The 17,591-nt window shown below is 40.5% G+C and overlaps 1 protein-coding gene across 1 annotated transcript; it reads left to right on the forward strand.

The window, feature by feature from the left end:
• The first annotated feature begins 18 nt into the window (after positions 1–18).
• On the forward strand, positions 19–17,206 carry LOC139168958 (polyamine deacetylase HDAC10-like). Its single transcript, XM_070754737.1, has 12 exons — positions 19–92; positions 1,978–2,071; positions 3,722–3,856; positions 5,464–5,560; positions 7,547–7,644; positions 7,726–7,830; positions 7,907–7,975; positions 12,358–12,484; positions 13,075–13,140; positions 16,822–16,881; positions 16,992–17,081; positions 17,165–17,206. Exons 2-12 carry the CDS (start codon positions 2,007–2,009, stop codon positions 17,204–17,206), a joined length of 954 nt encoding a protein of 317 aa, XP_070610838.1. The 5' UTR covers positions 19–92; positions 1,978–2,006.
• Positions 17,207–17,591: the final 385 nt, after the last annotated feature.

Genomic DNA, 17,591 nt, shown 5'->3' on the forward strand with positions numbered 1-17,591 from the left:
TGTGTACACATTCCAACCAATAAGACATCGCAGATTGTCCTCTCCTTCCTCCCTTTGCCGAGCGGCAGAGTTTAGCAGAGGCTGCAAAGAAGGTAGGAAAGGGTTGTTGTTGTTTTTTAAAAATACGGTTTTGATATTTCCCCCTGTAATATGAGTTTGGGAGGCTCTTCTAAGAGTGAGGCGTCTAGTAAGCTGACATTAAATTTGGAATATAATTGCAAAGGAGAGATTCTTTTGAGATCTTACTTGCCAGCTCCGATCGCCTAATTTCAGGTGACTGTGTTTTCAGTAATGGGCGTGCATAAGTGGCACCAGTGTGCCTTCCGTCCCCTGTCCAATTGTCTCTCCTTATCTCATTTATCTTTTCTTCCTTTGAAATATGTTCACCTATACTTTTACACCTTTTCTTTTATTCTTTTCTTTATGTATATTACTACATATCTATTCTCTTCAATGTGTATTATGTATTGGACTAAATGAATGAATGAATGAATGAATGAATGAATGAATGAATGAATGAATGAATGAATGAATGAATGAATGAATGAATGTTATCCAAGACCTTAAAAACTTCCAATGTTGGAGCATTCACAACTTCTGGAGGCAAGCTGTTCCATTGATTAATTGTTCTAACTGTTAGGAAATTTATCCTTGCTTCTAAGTTATTTCTCTCCTTGTTTAGCTTCCACCCATTGCTTCTTGTTCTACCCTCCGGTGCCTTGTAGAATAGGTTGACTCCTTCTTTGTGGTGACCCCCGAGATATTGGAACACTGCTATCATGTCTCCCCTGGTCCTTCTTTTCATTAAACTAGACATACCCAGTTCCTGCAACCGTTCTTCATACGTTTTAGCCTCCAGTCCCCTAATCACCTTTGTCGCTCTTCTCTGGAATCTTTCTAGAGTCTCACCAATCTCTTTACATCATGGCAACCAAAACTGAATGCAGTAGTCCAAGTGTGGCCTTATCAAGGCATTATAAAGAGATATTAACACTTCCCGTCGATTTGATTATATACCTGTATTAATGCAGTCTAGAACCTGTTGGCCTTTTTGGCAACTGCTGCACACTGCTGGCTCCTATTTAAATAATTGTCCACTAGGACTCCAAGATCCCTTTCACAGTTACTACTGTTGAACAACGTACCACGTAACCTAAATGTAGAACCTTACTTTTTTCACCATTGAATTTCATTTTGTTAGACAGTGCCCAATGTTCAAGTCTGTCAAGATCCTTCTGTATCTTGAGTCTATCTCCAGAGAGTGAGAAAATTATTGTTCTATGGTTATTCAAGTTCTTCTAAATCTTAATCTTCTTTAAAACTTGAAGATTAAGGAATCTATAATTAAGACTTTCCATTATTAAAATATCCTCACAAATTGCTGTAGCTTCATATGTCCATGGATGAATTCTGGCTACTATTTGCCATAGGAAGGAGAGTCAACATGTAGAGAAGTAGTTAATTCTAATTAATTCTAACAGAGACCTGGGTTCTGGATTCTGATCCCAGAAGTCACTCTGGACCAACCTTTCTTTCTTAGCTCAGTATTTCTCAGCTTCAGTAGTGTTAAGATGTGTGGACTTCAACCCTCAGAAATTCCCCAGCCAGTTTGAGAATAACTTCTAAATGTCTTCCAGCTGGATAGGAACATGCTCAAATTCAGTGTTTTTCCAGCTTGGCAGTTTCAAGATGCTCAAGCTAGCTGAGGAATGCTGAGAGTTTAAATCCACACTTCCTGACGTTAGCACACAGCAACTTTCTTTAGTTCCAGTTCAGAAACTTACACAATTATTGGGAAATATGGTTGTTTTAACCAACGAATGATAGCAAAACAAATTAGAGCTGAAAATAATGGTTGGATTTTGCCTTACTTTGATGATAGTTTATCAATACTTACAGATGATAGTTTATCAATAAAAATTGATGTCTTGATTCTGCTGGTTCCCTGTTTTGTTTCTTTAATAAACCTCATACCAGATATTTGCATTGTGTTTTCAAACAAAGTGATGGCAGCTGGAACAGCCTTGGTTTATGATGGAGAAATGACCAACCATAAGCTACTTTGGGAAGAGTAAGTACAACTTTTTATTGTTATTGCTGTTTCATTTAAGAAACCTCTACTTCGCAATAAAGGGGAATTACAGATAGAGAGAGAGGGAGGGAGAGAGAGAGAGATAGAGGGAGAGAGAGATAGATAGATGGATGGATGGATGGAAGGAAGGAAGAAAGAAAGGAAGAAAGAAAGAAAGAAAGAAGGAAAGAATCAGGATTGCCTGGTTGTGGAAGGCTTGGTAGATGATGTGCAGAAGTTGTTGGAGAGGATCTTGGCTTGCAGGTGTGTGGGTGTGAATGCAGCAAAGCCCCAGGTAGGAAAGCATACATGGGGTGCAAGAAGACAGTGGATGGGAACATGCCAGAGTGCTTGTGACATTCCTTCTGACTTTCCTTGCGGGAGGCTGGCAGGGAGGGTCACAAATGATGATCACCATGATTGCTAGCAGTGCACCCATTCAAGGGTGAGCCAATGGCACAGCCAGAACTTCAATTATAAGTATATATTTTTATAGTTACCTATATTGGTCAATGGAACAATGTAATCAGAAACTTGTACCTTTTGTATGCTTGCGCATTGTTCTGCCTGTGCAAAAGGAGACGGATTTCGATGTTGATGCAAATCGTGCAGAACGCGGCCGCGAGAGCCATCGTGGGGCTCCCTAGATTCGCCCACGTTTCTGCAACACTCCGTGGCCTGCACTGGCTGCCGATTGGTTTCCGGTCACAATTCAAAGTGTTGGTAATGACCTTTAAAGCCCTACATGGCATTGGACCAGAATACATCCGGAACCGCCTTCTACCGCATGAATCCCAGTGGCCGATAAGGTCCCACAGAGTTGGCCTTCTCCGGGTCCCGTCGACCAAACAATGTCGTTTGGCAGGCCCCAGGGGAAGAGCCCTCTCTGTGGCGGCCCCAGCCCTCTGGAATCAACTCCCCCCAGAGATTAGAACGGCCCCACCCTCCTTGTCTTTCGCAAATTACTCAAGACCCACCTTTATCGCCAGGCACGGGGGAACTGAAAGATCCTCCCCCAGGCTTTTACATTTTATGTTTGGTATGTATGTGTTGTATGGTTTTAAATTGTTGGGGTTTTAGGTATGTTTTATTTTAATATTAGATTTGTCTCACTGTTATATTGTTTTTGTATTACTGTTGTGAGCCGCCCCGAGTCTTCGGAGAGGGGCGGCATACAAATCCAATAAATAATAATAAATAATAATAATAAAAACCCCTTTCCTGTGGATACTATTGCATGCATTAAAGAGAAAATCTGGTATTCATCCTGCCTTACTCCACTGCAGTGTTTCCCAGCCTTGATAACATTTAACATGTATTGACATCATGGCTGGGGAATTCTGGAAGTTGAAGTCCATACCTGTTCAAGGCTTAGAAATACTGGTCCATTATTTTCATAAAATCATAGAGTTGGAAGGGACTTTGGAAATGTTTTAGTCCAATCCCCTGTCTAAGGCATGAGATCATGACAAAACCCCCAGTTTAAAAGGTTTTTTGTTAATATCTGCGGTATTTAATTATCAAGTAAAGAACACATTTCTTCATTCACCAGTTGTTCTCTTTCTAGTAATGAAAAAAAAAGCTCTTTCTTAGCTGTAACAAATTTTTTTAAGGATTTTACTGGAACCTAAATATTGGTCTCATTTTTAGCCCAAACTGTAATTTGGAGGTCCCTGAACGGCTTTCCTCCTGCTATGACCGCCTTCAGCACTATAACCTGATTGAAAGATGCATTTCGGTCTCTGCCAGAGAAGGAACTGAGAGTGAAATCATGCTGATTCACAGGTATGCTCCTAGGGCAATGTAGCCACTGTTGGAGAAATAATGAGGAATAAATTCAGTATATGTTTCTTTTACACTTAACATTTAATTTGTTTTTATAAAGTCCAAGTTAAGTCCTAGCCCCCTAAAAGAGAAATTGTTATTTGCACCGAGCAATAACCCAAAAATTCAACATGAAAACCTGGTGACAAAATAGCCGATGTTCCAGGATTATTTCTACTGGGAATAAAATATCACAATAGAAAATAAGAATCAGGACTGCCACACATGGTTCAATGTTCAATGTTTTTATGACGTTTTGTTTATGTATGTTTATAATGAAATTAAGCTTTTTGTATTAAAAAAAATAGCCAATGTTAAAGGATACCATTTTAGCACCTATGGTGTGTCTATGCAGGTTCAAGTTTCTCTTAAACTTGGAGGGTTTATTGTTGCGCTGAACTGAGCCACAGTAAGGAATGAAGTAACAGTAAGAGATGTTCTTTTGGATTACTAAGTTCAATGCATCCTAGATCTCAAAGGTGCTTTTTTTTTTAGAAGGCAACTGAACTTTCTCGTTTTTTTCTTTTGAAGACATTTTGCTTCCCATTCAAGAAGCTTCTTCAGTTCTGATAAGATAGTAGAGAATGGAAGGATTTATATTTCTTGCAGACAGCAGGTAATCTGCATTCATTTATGGGTTGTTGAAGCATTTGGAGGTTTATATGTGTCCTCAGGGTTTTCCCAACACAGATGAGCTGATGAAGCTTCTTGGATGAGAAGTGAAACATCTTAAAAGAAAAAACAATGTCCAGTTGCCTCCTGAAAAAGCACCTTTGGGACAACAATGACCTGGATGATTGAGAATCTCTACAGACTAATACATCCTAGACTTAGTGTTCTAAACTTAAAAAAAACATCCATCCCAAAGAAATGGGATTGTCGTTTCCTGAGAAATGGTCCCAATATAGTTTTGGCTTAGGGGCAAAATCAGCAATCAGCCCAGTTTATATACTGTATTTTTGGAGTACAAGACGCTCCTTTTTCCTCCTTAAAAGAGACTGATAATTTGGCTGTGTCATATACACTGAATGTAGCTTTTCCCCCAGCCCTAACTAGCTGCTAACAATTTCCCCAGCTCTTACCTTGCAAGCTCTTTCATTGTTTCTCTCTGTGAAGAATGTTTTCCAAGTGTTTTCAGGGTTTTTTCATTGCTCTTACTTGCTCTAAATAAATTTATTTTTAACCCTAACCAGATGCTAATGATGTTCCCAGGTCTTATCGGCTTGCAAGCTCTTTCATTGTTACTCTCTATGAACAGGGGTTTTTAAAACTCTAACCATAGTATAAAATAATGTGCTGGCTAAGGACGCTAGCCAGAGGAAGAGTTTCCCTATTTCCCTCCTAAGGTGCGTTTTATGCTCCGTTGTGTCTTATACCCCAAAATATGGCACGTATTGGTTTGGCATCTTTCCACAGATCTCAATTGGCTTGCTATAGATAGCTGTCCTGCTCACTCGATCTGCAACCATATTCCTGATTAGCAGAGTAAAAGAGGCAGCAGCATTTGATCCTTGCTCACACCCTATGTAATGTCTATGTGTGACACGATATTTCTTTTTCTTTTCCAGTATGGATTATGTGGAAATTGTGAAGAGCACTGAGAAAATGGAAAAAGAAGAGCTCCAAAAAGTCTCTGCTGACTATGATGCTGTTTATTTTCATCCAGTATGGAGCCTAATCAAGATTTCTTCCTAGATATAATATTCCTTAGTCATAATCCTTTTTCTCCAAATCCTGCTCTCCACCCAAAGAGTTGAAAATTAAAACATTTTGTTCTTAACATGAATATTTCTAAAGGATCCAGGAACATTTTGGAGGAATCGTAGAGTCTTTGATGACATGGTTGCTGCAGTCATTTTGACTTTTTAGCTTTCCTATGCAAGGCTTAAAAGGGATCTATTGCTTTTGCTATCACCACTACACCCTTTTCTGATTTAAAGATTCCCCCCCCTCTATTTTTCTCTATCCAAAATTATGCAACTGGAGTAAGATGCTGAACATCACAGTTAATGTTTGCAGAAGGAACCAAATTTAGCCATTGTTAAATAACTTAAAATGGGTTTCCAATGTCCACCCTTAACTTTAAAATGTTTCTACAGGCTCTCAGCTCTTACTTTGCCTGGAATTAAATATTCCACTTAAAGAACTGATAGATAAATTAGTGAAGATTGGACTTAATCCCTGGATAGTTCAATGAATTTGCAGCTGGCTGAAGCGTAGACATCAGAGGGTTATTGTTAATGGCGAGTATTCTGAGCAGAGACAGGTTATAAGCGGTGTGCCACAAAGGTCTGTTCTGGGTCCTATTCTTTTTAATATGTTTGTGAGTGACATAGGGGAAGGTTTGGTAGGGAAGGTTTGCCTATTTGCCGATGACTCTAAAGTGTGCAATAGGGTTGATATTCCTGGAGGGGTCTGCAATGGAAACTGCAGTTTAATGTTTCCAAATGTAAAATAATGCACTTGGGGAAAAGGAATCCTCAATCTGAGTATTGTATTGGCAGTTCTGTGTTAGCAAAAACTTCAGAAGAGAAGGATTTAGGGGTAGTGATTTCTGACAGTTTCAAAATGGGTGAACAATGTAGTCAGGCGGTAGGGAAAGCAAATAGGATGCTTGGCTGCATAGCTAGAGGTATAACAAGCAGGAAGAGGGAGATTATGACCCCGCTAAATAGAGTGCTGATGAGACCACATTTGGAATACTGTGTTCAGTTCTGGAGACCTCACCTACAAAAATATATTGACAAAATTGAACGGGTCCAAAGACGGGCTACAAGAATGGTGGAAAGTCTTAAGCATAAAACGTATCAGGAAAGACTTAATGAACTCAATCTGTAGAGTCTGGAGGACAGAAGGAAAAGGGGGGGGGGGGGCGCATGATCGAGACATTTAAATATGTTGAAGGGTTAAATAAGGTCCAGGAGGGAAGTGTTTTTAATAGGAAAGTGAACACAAGAACAAGGGGACACAATCTGAAGTTAGTTGGGGAAAAGATCAAAAGCAACATGAGAAAATATTATTTTCCTGAAAGGGTAGTAGATCCTTGGAACAAACTTCCAGCAGACATGGTAGATAAATCCACAGTAACTGAATTTAAACATGCCTGGGATAAACATATATCCATCCTAAGATAAAATACAGGAAATAGTATAAGGGCAGACTAGATGGACCGTGAGGTCTTTTTCTGCCGTCAGTCTTCTATGTTTCTATGTTTCATAAACTTGTCCCTCTGAACAGGTGGAGCTTTTCTTATGGCCAAGATTCCATACTTTCTCCAGACCTATCCTTCTACCCATCTCCCCAAATTCCTACTTTCTTAGTTCAATTCCTTACAATGTAAATTGAGAGGAGGTGACTGCTGAGTGATTCTTTGAATCAGGGGTCTCCAACCTTGCCAACTTTTAAGACTTACGGACTTTAACTCCCAGAATTCCTTAGCCAGCAAAGGAGGAGTAATTCTGGGAGTTGAAGTCCTAAAGTTGCCAAGGTTGGAAACTCCTGTTTTGAATTACAGTTCTAATATCCAATGCTTGAATGAGGGGAATTTCAGTGTTGCAGAGTACCAACCTGTTCCAACCTCTCCAGTCTTCCTTCATTCTTCTCAGAAACTGCAGTAGAGTCTTGGAATCATGAACTTCTTCTGTTCTTCAGACAACATATCATTGTGCCAAACTGGCTGTGGGAGCAACACTACAATTGGTAGATGCTGTGATGTCGGGAAAGGCCCGTAATGGTTTGACTCTAATAAGGTAACCAAATTGAGATGTTTTCCAAGTAAATGTTCTTTGGTACAGTTTATAGTTAACTGATTCAATCATACTTGGTTGCAGGCCTCCAGGTCATCACAGTCAAAGAAGTGAAGCAAATGGATTTTGTATCTTCAATAATGTTGCTATTGCAGCAAAATATGCTCAAAGAAATTATGGCTTGCAAAGGTGGAGTATATCAATTCAAAATCACAAATTCTAGGAGGTCTTACCTTTTAATGAATGCTGCTGTTGGTTTCTGCAGGATCCTCATTGTTGACTGGGATATACATCATGGACAAGGAATTCAGTATGCATTTGATGATGACCCAAGGTTCGTCTATTACTTGTTTTTGGAGATGGTGCAGCAAACCTGAGTACTGCATGAGTTTAAAAAAGTTTTATTTTGGAAATAAATTACCAATGAACTTTAGTAGCAAACAGCAGACCTCAAGATATTTATTTATTTATTTATTGGATTTGTATGCCGCCCCTCTCCGTAGATTCGGGGCGGCTAACAACAGTAACAAAAAACAGCATGTAAATCCAATACTAAAACAACTGAAAAACCCTTATTGTAAACCCAAACATCCATACATACAAACATTCCATACATGAATTGTAAAGGCCTAGGGGGAAAGAATATCTCAGTTCCCCCATGCCTGATGGCAGAGGTGGGTTTTAAGGAGCTAACAAAAGACAAGGAGGGTGGGGACAATTCTAATCTCTGGGGGGAGTTGGTTCCAGAGGGCCGGGGCCGCCACAGAGAAGGCTTTTCCCCCAGGCCCCACCAAACGACATTGTTTTGTTGACGGGACCCGGAGGAGGCCCAGTCTGTGGGACCTAACCGGTCGCTGGGATTCGTGCGGCAGAAGGCGGTCTCGTAGGTTTTGATAGCTTTCACTGCACAATTATTTACAATTATTACAATGTCAGCCTGAATCTCGCCCATCCGCCCTGTTCAGGATGACTCGCTCCCTTCTTAATCGGGGGGAGTTGGGGAGCCCTTGTAGGGTAGTGCCGAAACTTTTAATAAGTTTTTCGCAGACAAAATCGCTCAGATCCAGACTGACCTTGACCCAAATTGGAGTGCAGAGTTGGCTGACAATGAGTCAGTCAAGGTGACAGGAGCCCATCTTAGTCCATCTGTTTGGAGCGAGTTTGACCTGGTGACACCTAATGAAGTGGACAAGGCCATTGGAGCTGTGAGTTCTGCCACCTGCTTGCTGGACCCATGTCCTTCCTGGGTGATCTCGGCCAGCAATGAGGTGACACGGAGCTGGGTCCAGGAGATTACCAACACTTCTTTGGGGAGGGGTCCTTTCTGGCTCCGTACAAGGAGGCACTTGTGCGGCCCCTCCTCAAGAAACCTTCCCTGACCCAGCCGTATTCAACAACTATCGTCCTGTCTCCAACCTTCCCTTTATGGGGAAGGTTGTGGAGAAGGTGGTGTCGCTCCAGCTCCAGGGGTCCTTGGAAGAAGCTGATTATATAGGCCTTCAGCAGTCAAGATTCAGATCCAGCTACAGCACGGAAACTGCTTTGGTTGCGTTGATGGATGATTTCTGGTGGGCCCGGGACAATGGTTTATCCTCTGTCCTGGTGCTTCTTGACCTCTCAGCGGCTTTCGATACCATTGACCATGGTATCCTTCTGCACCGACTGGAGGGGTTGGGAGTGGGAGGCACCGTTTTACGGTGGTTCTCCTCTTACCTGTCTGGTCGGTCACAGTCGGTGTTAGCAGGGGGACAGAGGTCGACTCCTAGGTTCCTACCTTGTGGGGTTCCTCAGGGGTCGGTTCTCTCCCCTCTGCTGTTTAATATCTACATGAAACCACTGGGTGAGATAATCCAAGGGCATGGGGTGAGTTACCATCAGTATGCCGATGACACTCAGCTGTATATCTCCACCCCATGTCCACTCAGCGAAGCAGTGGAAGTAATGTGCCGGTATCTGGAGGCTGTCAGGGTCTGGATGGGTGCCAACAGGCTCAGACTCAATCCAGACAAGATGGAGTGACTTTGGGTACTGCCTCCCAAGGACTCGTCCATCTGTCCGTCCATCACCCTGGGGGTGGGGAATTATTGATCCCCGCGGAGAGGGTTCGCAATTTGGTCATCCTCCTCGATCCACAGCTAACTTTAGAACATCATCTTTCGGCTGTGGTGAGAGGGTTGTTTGCCCAGGTCTACCTGGTGCACCATTTGCAGCCCTATTTGGACAGGGAGTCTTTGCTCACAGTCACTCATGCCCTTATCTCCTCGAGGTTCGACTATTGCAATGCTCTCTACATGGGGCTACCTTTGAAGAGTGTTCGGAAACTTCTACTCGTCCAAAATGCAGCCGCGCGAGGAGTCTTGGGCCTTCCAAGAAATGCCCATATCTCACCATCACTCCACAGACTGCATTGGCTACGGATCTGTTTTCGGGCACAATTCAAAGTGTTGGTTATTATTACTTATTTATTTATTATTAGATTTGTATGTTGTCCCTCTCCACAGACTAGGGGCAGCTCACAACAACAATAGTAACAATGTAACAAATCTAATATTTAAAAAACACCTAAAACCCATCATTAAAACCATACAACACAAGCATACCATACATAAACAATATAAGCCTAGGGATATCTCAGTTCCCCCATGCCTGGTGATATAGGTGGGTCTTAAGCAATTTACGAAAGACAAGGAGGGTGGGGGCAGTTCTAATCTCTGGGGGGGATTTGATTCCAGAGGGCCGGGGCTGCCACAGAGAAGGCTCTTCCCCTGGGGCCCGCCAGACAACATTGCTCAGTCGACGGGACCCGGAGAAGGCCAACTCTGTGGGACCTTATTGGCCACTGGTTTCGTGCAGCAGGAGACGGTTCTGGAGGTATTCTGGTCCGATGCCATGTAGGACTTTATAAGTCATTACCAACACTTCGAATTGCGACCGGAAACTAATTGGCAGCCAGTGCAGGCCACGGAGTGTTGAAGAGACGTGGGCGAATCTAGGTAGCCCCACAATAGCTCTCGCAGCAGCATTCTGCAAGATCTGGAGTTTCCAAACACTTTTCAAAGGTAGCTCCATGTAGAGAGCGTTGCAGTACTCAAACCTCAAGGTGATGAGGGCATGAGCAACTGTGAGTAGTGACTCCCTGTCCAAATAGGGCAAACGCCCTCATCGCCACAGCCGAAAGATGAGGTTCCAATGTTAACTGTGGATCCAGGGGGATGCCCAAGTTGTGGACCCTCTCCGTGGGGGTCAATATTCCCCCCCCCGCCAGGGTAATGGACGGACAGATGGGATTGTCCTTGGGAGGCAAAATCCACAGCCACTCCGTCTTGTCAGGGTAGATTTTGAGCTTTTTGACACCCAGACTCCAACAGTATCCAGCCACCGGAACATCACTTCCACTGTTTCACTGACTGGACATGGGGTGGAGATGTATAACTGGGTATCGTCAGCATACTGAGGATACCTCACCCCATGCCCTTGGATGATCTCACCCAGTGGTTTCATGTAGATATTAAATAGTAGGGGGGAGAGGACCGACCCCTGAGGCACCCCGCAAGGGAGAGACCTAGAGGTCGACCTTTGACCCCCCCACTAACACCGACTGCAACCGACTGCAACCGACCGGAGAGATAGGAGGAGAACCTCTGAAGGACAGTGCCTCCCACTCCCAACCCCCCTATCCGGTGCAGAAGGATACTATAGTTGATGGTATCGAAAGCTTCTGAGAGGTCAAGAGGACAAGCCCCTGTTCCGGGCCTGCCAGAAATCATCCATAGGTTATGACCTATAAAGCCCTACATGGCATAGGACCAGATTATCTCCGAGACCGCCTTCTGCCGCATGAATCCCAGCGACCGGTGAGGTCCCACAGAGTTGGTCTCCTTAGGGTCCTGTCGACCAAACAATGTCGGTTGGCGCGACCTAGGGGAAGATACTTCTCTGTGGGGGCCCCGGCCCTCTGGAATCAGTTCCCTCCAGAGATTCGCATTGCCCCCACTCTCCTCGCCTTCCGAAAGAATTTAAAAACTCATCTTTGCCACCAGGCTTGGGTTTTTAGATCTTCCCCCTGACCAATGAATGTTTTCAGTATGATTGTTGAATGATTGGTTTGATGTGTTTTCATTTAATTAGAATTTAATGATTGTTTTAATGTATTATTAATTGGATTCATATTATTGTTCTGTTTTTGTTCATGCTGTGAGCCGCTCTGAGTCCTCGGAGAGTGGCAGCATACAAATCTGATTGATTGATTGATTGATTGAATGAATGAATGAATAAATATAATTTTGCTTTTTAGGCAAATATTAATTTTGCCTAAATCTTACAGTCTGTTTTTAACATTGTTGTAAAACTCCCTTCAGTGTTGAACGAAAGTGATAGATGAGGTCCTACTCAAAGATAAATGAAGATGAAAACAACTGATTAAAAGTATACGTGTTATTGTGAGATTCATTTTCAAAATGGGTGGCATCATACCAACAGTCACATTTTTGCGGAAAACTAGTTCAGCGGCATATTAAAAACTACTCTGGCTCTATAACTATACAAAATTAAACACTTGAGAACACCTATCGATTCAATCTGTAGAAAACTAAATAGTGAAAATTCATAGATTTCAGACTTCGTTCAGTTGTTCTGTCCTGGAATAAGCACTGCTGAGAATACTTTGCTTGTTTTGGGTATCAGCAACTTCATTAAATACTACTTTGTTCCTGTTAGTGTTCTCTATTTTTCCTGGCATCGGTTCGAACACCAGAACTTTTGGCCTTGGCTCCGTGAGTCTAATTATGATGCAGTTGGTCAGGGGAAGGGAAGAGGATTCAACATAAATGTCCCTTGGAATCAGGTAAATATTATTTAATAGTCATATAAATAGTTGTTAAACTCTAGTAGTCATGCATTTGATGAAATTTTGTTTTTAATTCCACTTACACACCTAATGTACATATTTGCAATCAGCTCAGAACTCATCATGTAATTAGAAAAGATTTGTGTTCTCGAGTCTGCAGAGAGGGGCGGCATACAAATCCAATAAATAATAATAATATGCAGTTGATGAATTATGCACAGGGAAGCCTGGTTTCCACTGAAATACTGTAATTTAATAAAAACTCATTTTTTTACTCTACTGTTTATAAAAAAAATTATTTGTAGCACGGATTTTTAAGAAAAATGACAGTTTTATTACTGTGGTAGTGAAGAAAAAAGTAAAATACAGGTTTTATATTGTCAGATGGAACATAATACAAATTTTAAAATGTCCATATAATTTTCCTTCCTGGGGATTTGGAAAACTCTTTGCTGAATACAATTTAGAACTTGTTGGCGAAGCACAATGGTCTCCAGAGACGATTTCCACTGAGATATTTGTGGACTAATAGGCCTATTTAATGGCAGTTTTAAAATAACTGTTTTGTTTTATGCTTGGCTTTGCAGGTTGGAATGGGAAATTCAGATTATTTGGCTGCAGTTCTTCATGTCTTGCTTCCAATAGCTTTTGAGGTAATTTTTGAATTCTGGACTCTTTTTCTCTAATTGTGGATATAGTATTTGTATAGTATCAAAAATAATCTTCAACTATTTAAAAACAAGAATTTCTTCTTTAAAAAAAACACTCTTAGGATTATCTGCAGGTAGAAGGCCCCAAAACCAAGACAGCAACTATACCACATGTACAGTATTGGGTTCCTACTGGTGAGCTTTTTTTCCCCTGGATTTTTTTTCTTTTTCTCTACTCAGAAACATGATCAATATCATATACCTTCCATCTACATTATAATACAATAATTATCCATTTGCTTTTGGTATTTATCCTTCCACAAGTGCTGCCTCCTTTCTTTTATCACCTGAAAAAAATCAAAGATAAAATTTTCCAACATCCTTGTTCAAATTTACCATGCCATTGGCTAATACATCTAATCAAGTAGTTTTACTCATTAATACATTGGGGCCAAAGGGACCTCAAACAGTGCTAAGATTGTGCAAAGAGCCGGGGTGGCGCAGCAGGTAGAGTGCTGTACTGCAGGCCACTGAAGCTGACTAGATCTGTAGGTCAGTGGTTCAGATTTCATCACCGGCTCAAGGTTGACTCAGCCTTCCATTCTTCCGAGGTAGGTAAAATGAGGACCTGGATTTTGGGGGCAATATGCTAGCTCTTGTTAAAAAGTGCTATTGCTAACATGTTGTAAGCTGCCCTGAGTCTAAGGAGAAGGGCGGTATAAAAATCAAATAAATAAATAAATAAATAAATAAATAAATAAATAAATAAAAATAAATAACTAATTAAATAAATAAATAAATAAATTCAATTTTCATATGTCCTTATTTGTTCATATACATCTCTGAATCCTTATTTCTAGCTTAATTGCCCTTTTTAACATAAAAAGAAAAAACATTTACATAAAGAAGCAAAGAAAAAGCAATATTATTTATATCACCCCTTCATATCTACTACTAGATCTTACTGAATATCCTCGTAAAAATAGCATTACCAGAAAGTGAAGGCCAAGCCATAACAGTTCATTAGACATCAATCAGTTAAAATTTACATTATTACATATTCATGCCATAATCAACTTTCAACCACATCATTATTACATATTATTACATATTCATGACATAATCAACTTCCAACCACATCATTTAATTTATAGTAAATGTATATAAAAAAGGAAAAACAAACCTTCACCATAGTAATCATGGTTATCTATAAATTCATTGTTTATAATCTTCACCTAAGTTTTTCTTTAAAAAAAACCAAATAAAATTGTAATATCAATATAAATTTTGTTTCTCCATTGTAGCTCCCAATCTATCCATCTTTCAGTGCATTCTCACACTGTTACATTGAAAAAAAACCACACTAATAGTCTTTCGCTGCAAACCCAGCGTAATCATCACTGCAAACCCAGTGTAATTATCTTCCCTAATCTATTTATATTTTCAGTGTGTAGAATCTCATTATATTCATCCTTTCCTAGTCGCTTTATTTCACTTTTGATATATCTTAGTCTTGACGCCATTTGGAAAATGGAGCTGAGCGTACAGCTCCAGGTGACTGGCAGGTGCGCATGCGCATCTGTGCGAAATTTGACTTCTGTGCATGTGCAGGAAGCCAAATCTCGCACAAGGATGCTCGTGCGAGAGAGATTTCGCTGATTTTCAGTTTTGTTTTGTTTTGTTTTGTTTTTGCTTTCATGCAGCAAAAAACCGTCGAAAATCAGTGAAATATCTCGTGCGCATCCTCACACAAGAGTCTCACGCAAATCTTGTGCAGGCGTGCCTGCTCCCCCGCCAGTCACCCAGAGCTGAGCACACAACTCCTCCAATAGCAGCAGTGACGAGTAATCCCTACCTATACACGCATGAACTTTTTGTTTCCGTGAGGAGCTACCCAGATTTGTTGTGCTACAATTATCTCTGCATAATGAGAACAGCTAGGCTTACTTTTTTTAAAGAGACTTCTGAGTGTTGTACAGTTGCACGACAGAGCCAATTTTCTGACATCTCTTAATGGTGTGAAAGGAGTAGCTGCCCAGATGCTCCAGGTAGTCTTCAACTTACAACCACAATTGGAGCCAAAATTTCTGTTGGTCAGCAAGGAGGTTGTTGCTGCAGCTCATTTTGTTTTTCAAGGCTGTTCAGGGAATCTCGTGATCATTAAGCAAATCCTGCTTCCCCCATTGACTTTGATTGTCAGAGGCAGGCTGGGAACATTGCAAATAGTGATCTACATGACCCCAGAATGGTACAACTATAGTAAACACATGCTGGTTCCCAAATTTTGATCACATGACCATGTTACAACAGCTGTAAGAGTATAAATCACTTTTTAAATTGATGCCGTAATTTCAGTCACTAAACAAATCGTTGTAACTCAAGCTCATTACCTGTAATGAGAATGCCCTTGGTCTTCACTCTTCCTTGTCTGTTTGAGATCCATGGTTTTAAAATGAATGGAAAATCTAGCAGCTAAAACTGCTACTGGGACCGAACTGGACAAGAAACAAATGAGTAAAGAACTAAGAATGTGTGAGGTCTGATTAGACAATTTTGCTCCTGCATATCCTACATTGGGCAACTGGAGAGATTATTCGCATGCAAATTCTTCCTAGCAAAAAGGCAGCGATGCAGGGAACTCTTGTGGGTTGCTTTCAGTCAGCATTTTTCAATTGTCTGGGGAATTCTGGGAATTCCACACATTTTAAAGTAGCTGAGGTTGAGAAACACTGCTCAAAGGTTTTATGAAAAATTGGAAAGGGAAACAGTAGATCAGAAATCAAATCTTGATTTATTTTAGAAAGTAAGTAGTTGGATGCTTATTGCAGAACCTGTGACTTTCCAGATCTTGTTAAATTACAACTCACAACATCTTTATAGATGTGTACATTATACAGTGTTCCCTCGATTTTCGCGGGTTCAAACTTCGCGGAAAGTCTATACCACGGTTTTTCAAAAATATTAATTAAAAAATACTTCGTGGTTTTTCCCTATACTGTACCATGTTTTTCCCCACCCAATGACATCATATGTCATCGCCAAACTTTCGTCCACCTTTAATAAATATTTTTTGTTAATAAACTTTAATTAATAAACATGGTGAGTAATAATCTAAATGGTTGCTAAGGGAATGGGAAATTGTAATTTAGGGATTTAAAGTGTTAAGGGAAGGATTGTGATACTGTTCATAGCCAAAAATGGTGTACAGTAGTCCCTCGCTATACCGCGCTTCACCTACTGCGGCTTCACTTCATCGCAGGTTTCTGAGGAAGTCGATGGGCAGATTTAAACAGCCGGCCGAACTCGATCGGCAGGTTTTTCAAAAATAAAAATAAAAATCTAAAATTGTAAATACTGTATTTAAATACTGTATCTAAAATAAATACTGTGTGGGAAGGGTTTATAAACACTTAAAACAATGAAAACTTACCAAACAATTACAATATAAATACTTAAATAAGTACTATCAGTCGATAAATTCCCCATCGCGGATTTCACCTATCGCGGCCAGGTCTGGAACGTAACACCAGCGATAGGTGAGGGAGTACTGTATTTACTTCCGCATCTCTACTTTGCGGAAATTCAACTTTTGCGGGCGGTCTCAGAACGCATCCCCCGTGAAAGTTGAGGGAACACTGTACTATAATATAAACGCTGTGTTGATTTTTTCCCCCTCAACTGTAGTTTGATCCAGAACTTGTGTTGATTTCTGCTGGATATGACTCTGGCATAGGCGATCCAGAGGTAAGCTCTTTTCTAAATATTGTTTTTCTTTCTTTTTTCCCCATGAAAACAGGCCTTTTTTAAAATAAAAAATAAAAATCCAACTTCGTTCCTGTTTGTTTTGGTTTTAGGGGCAGATGAAAGCAACTCCAGAATGCTTTTCCCATCTTACCCATTTTCTAATGAATTTAGCTCATGGAAAGTTGTGTGCAGTTTTAGAGGTATGGTTTCTATTACAATCTGATTTCCAATTCAATAAATATTATCAACTTTTTCATTGTAGTTACTGTTTAAATTTTTCTAGAATTATGAATATTCACATATTGACACTAGCCTAAGAATATAGGTAGTCCTCGACTTATAATATATCACTTAGCAACCAATTAAAGTTCCAGTGAGCCTACCAGAGGAATACTTACAACCTGAATTTGAAGTTCCAATGGCCATTTTCCCATTCACAGGCATGTGACCTTACTTGGTGTGCTTGGCAACGAGGCCCCATAGGCCATTCCAGAGATCATAAAAACATTTGAGGTTTGGAATATTGAGATAATACAATTCTTACAATTATATCACTTCTTTCTTTATGAAATGAGATTTTATTAATTTTTGGTACCTTTTTCCTAATATTTTTTATTTATTTCCAAAGTTGAAATACAAAATCAGAAAAAAGGGGGAAAAGATTATATGCTTGGAGACTAGCTGGTGCTTATGAATTCTACTTGTTTATT

The sequence above is a fragment of the Erythrolamprus reginae genome, chromosome 6 (genome assembly GCF_031021105.1).
Source record: "Erythrolamprus reginae isolate rEryReg1 chromosome 6, rEryReg1.hap1, whole genome shotgun sequence".
Taxonomy (NCBI): Eukaryota; Metazoa; Chordata; class Lepidosauria; order Squamata; family Dipsadidae; genus Erythrolamprus; species Erythrolamprus reginae.

Bases quoted from the DNA above. Each gene is read 5' to 3' on its own strand.
- LOC139168958 (XM_070754737.1), top strand. From the start codon at position 2,007: ATGGCAGCTGGAACAGCCTTGGTTTATGATGGAGAAATGACCAACCAT. The intron at 7,645-7,725 runs GTAACCAAATTG...ACTTGGTTGCAG, and splicing joins AATGGTTTGACTCTAATAAG to GCCTCCAGGTCATCACAGTC. The intron at 13,141-16,821 runs GTAATTTTTGAA...CCTCAACTGTAG, and splicing joins TGCTTCCAATAGCTTTTGAG to TTTGATCCAGAACTTGTGTT.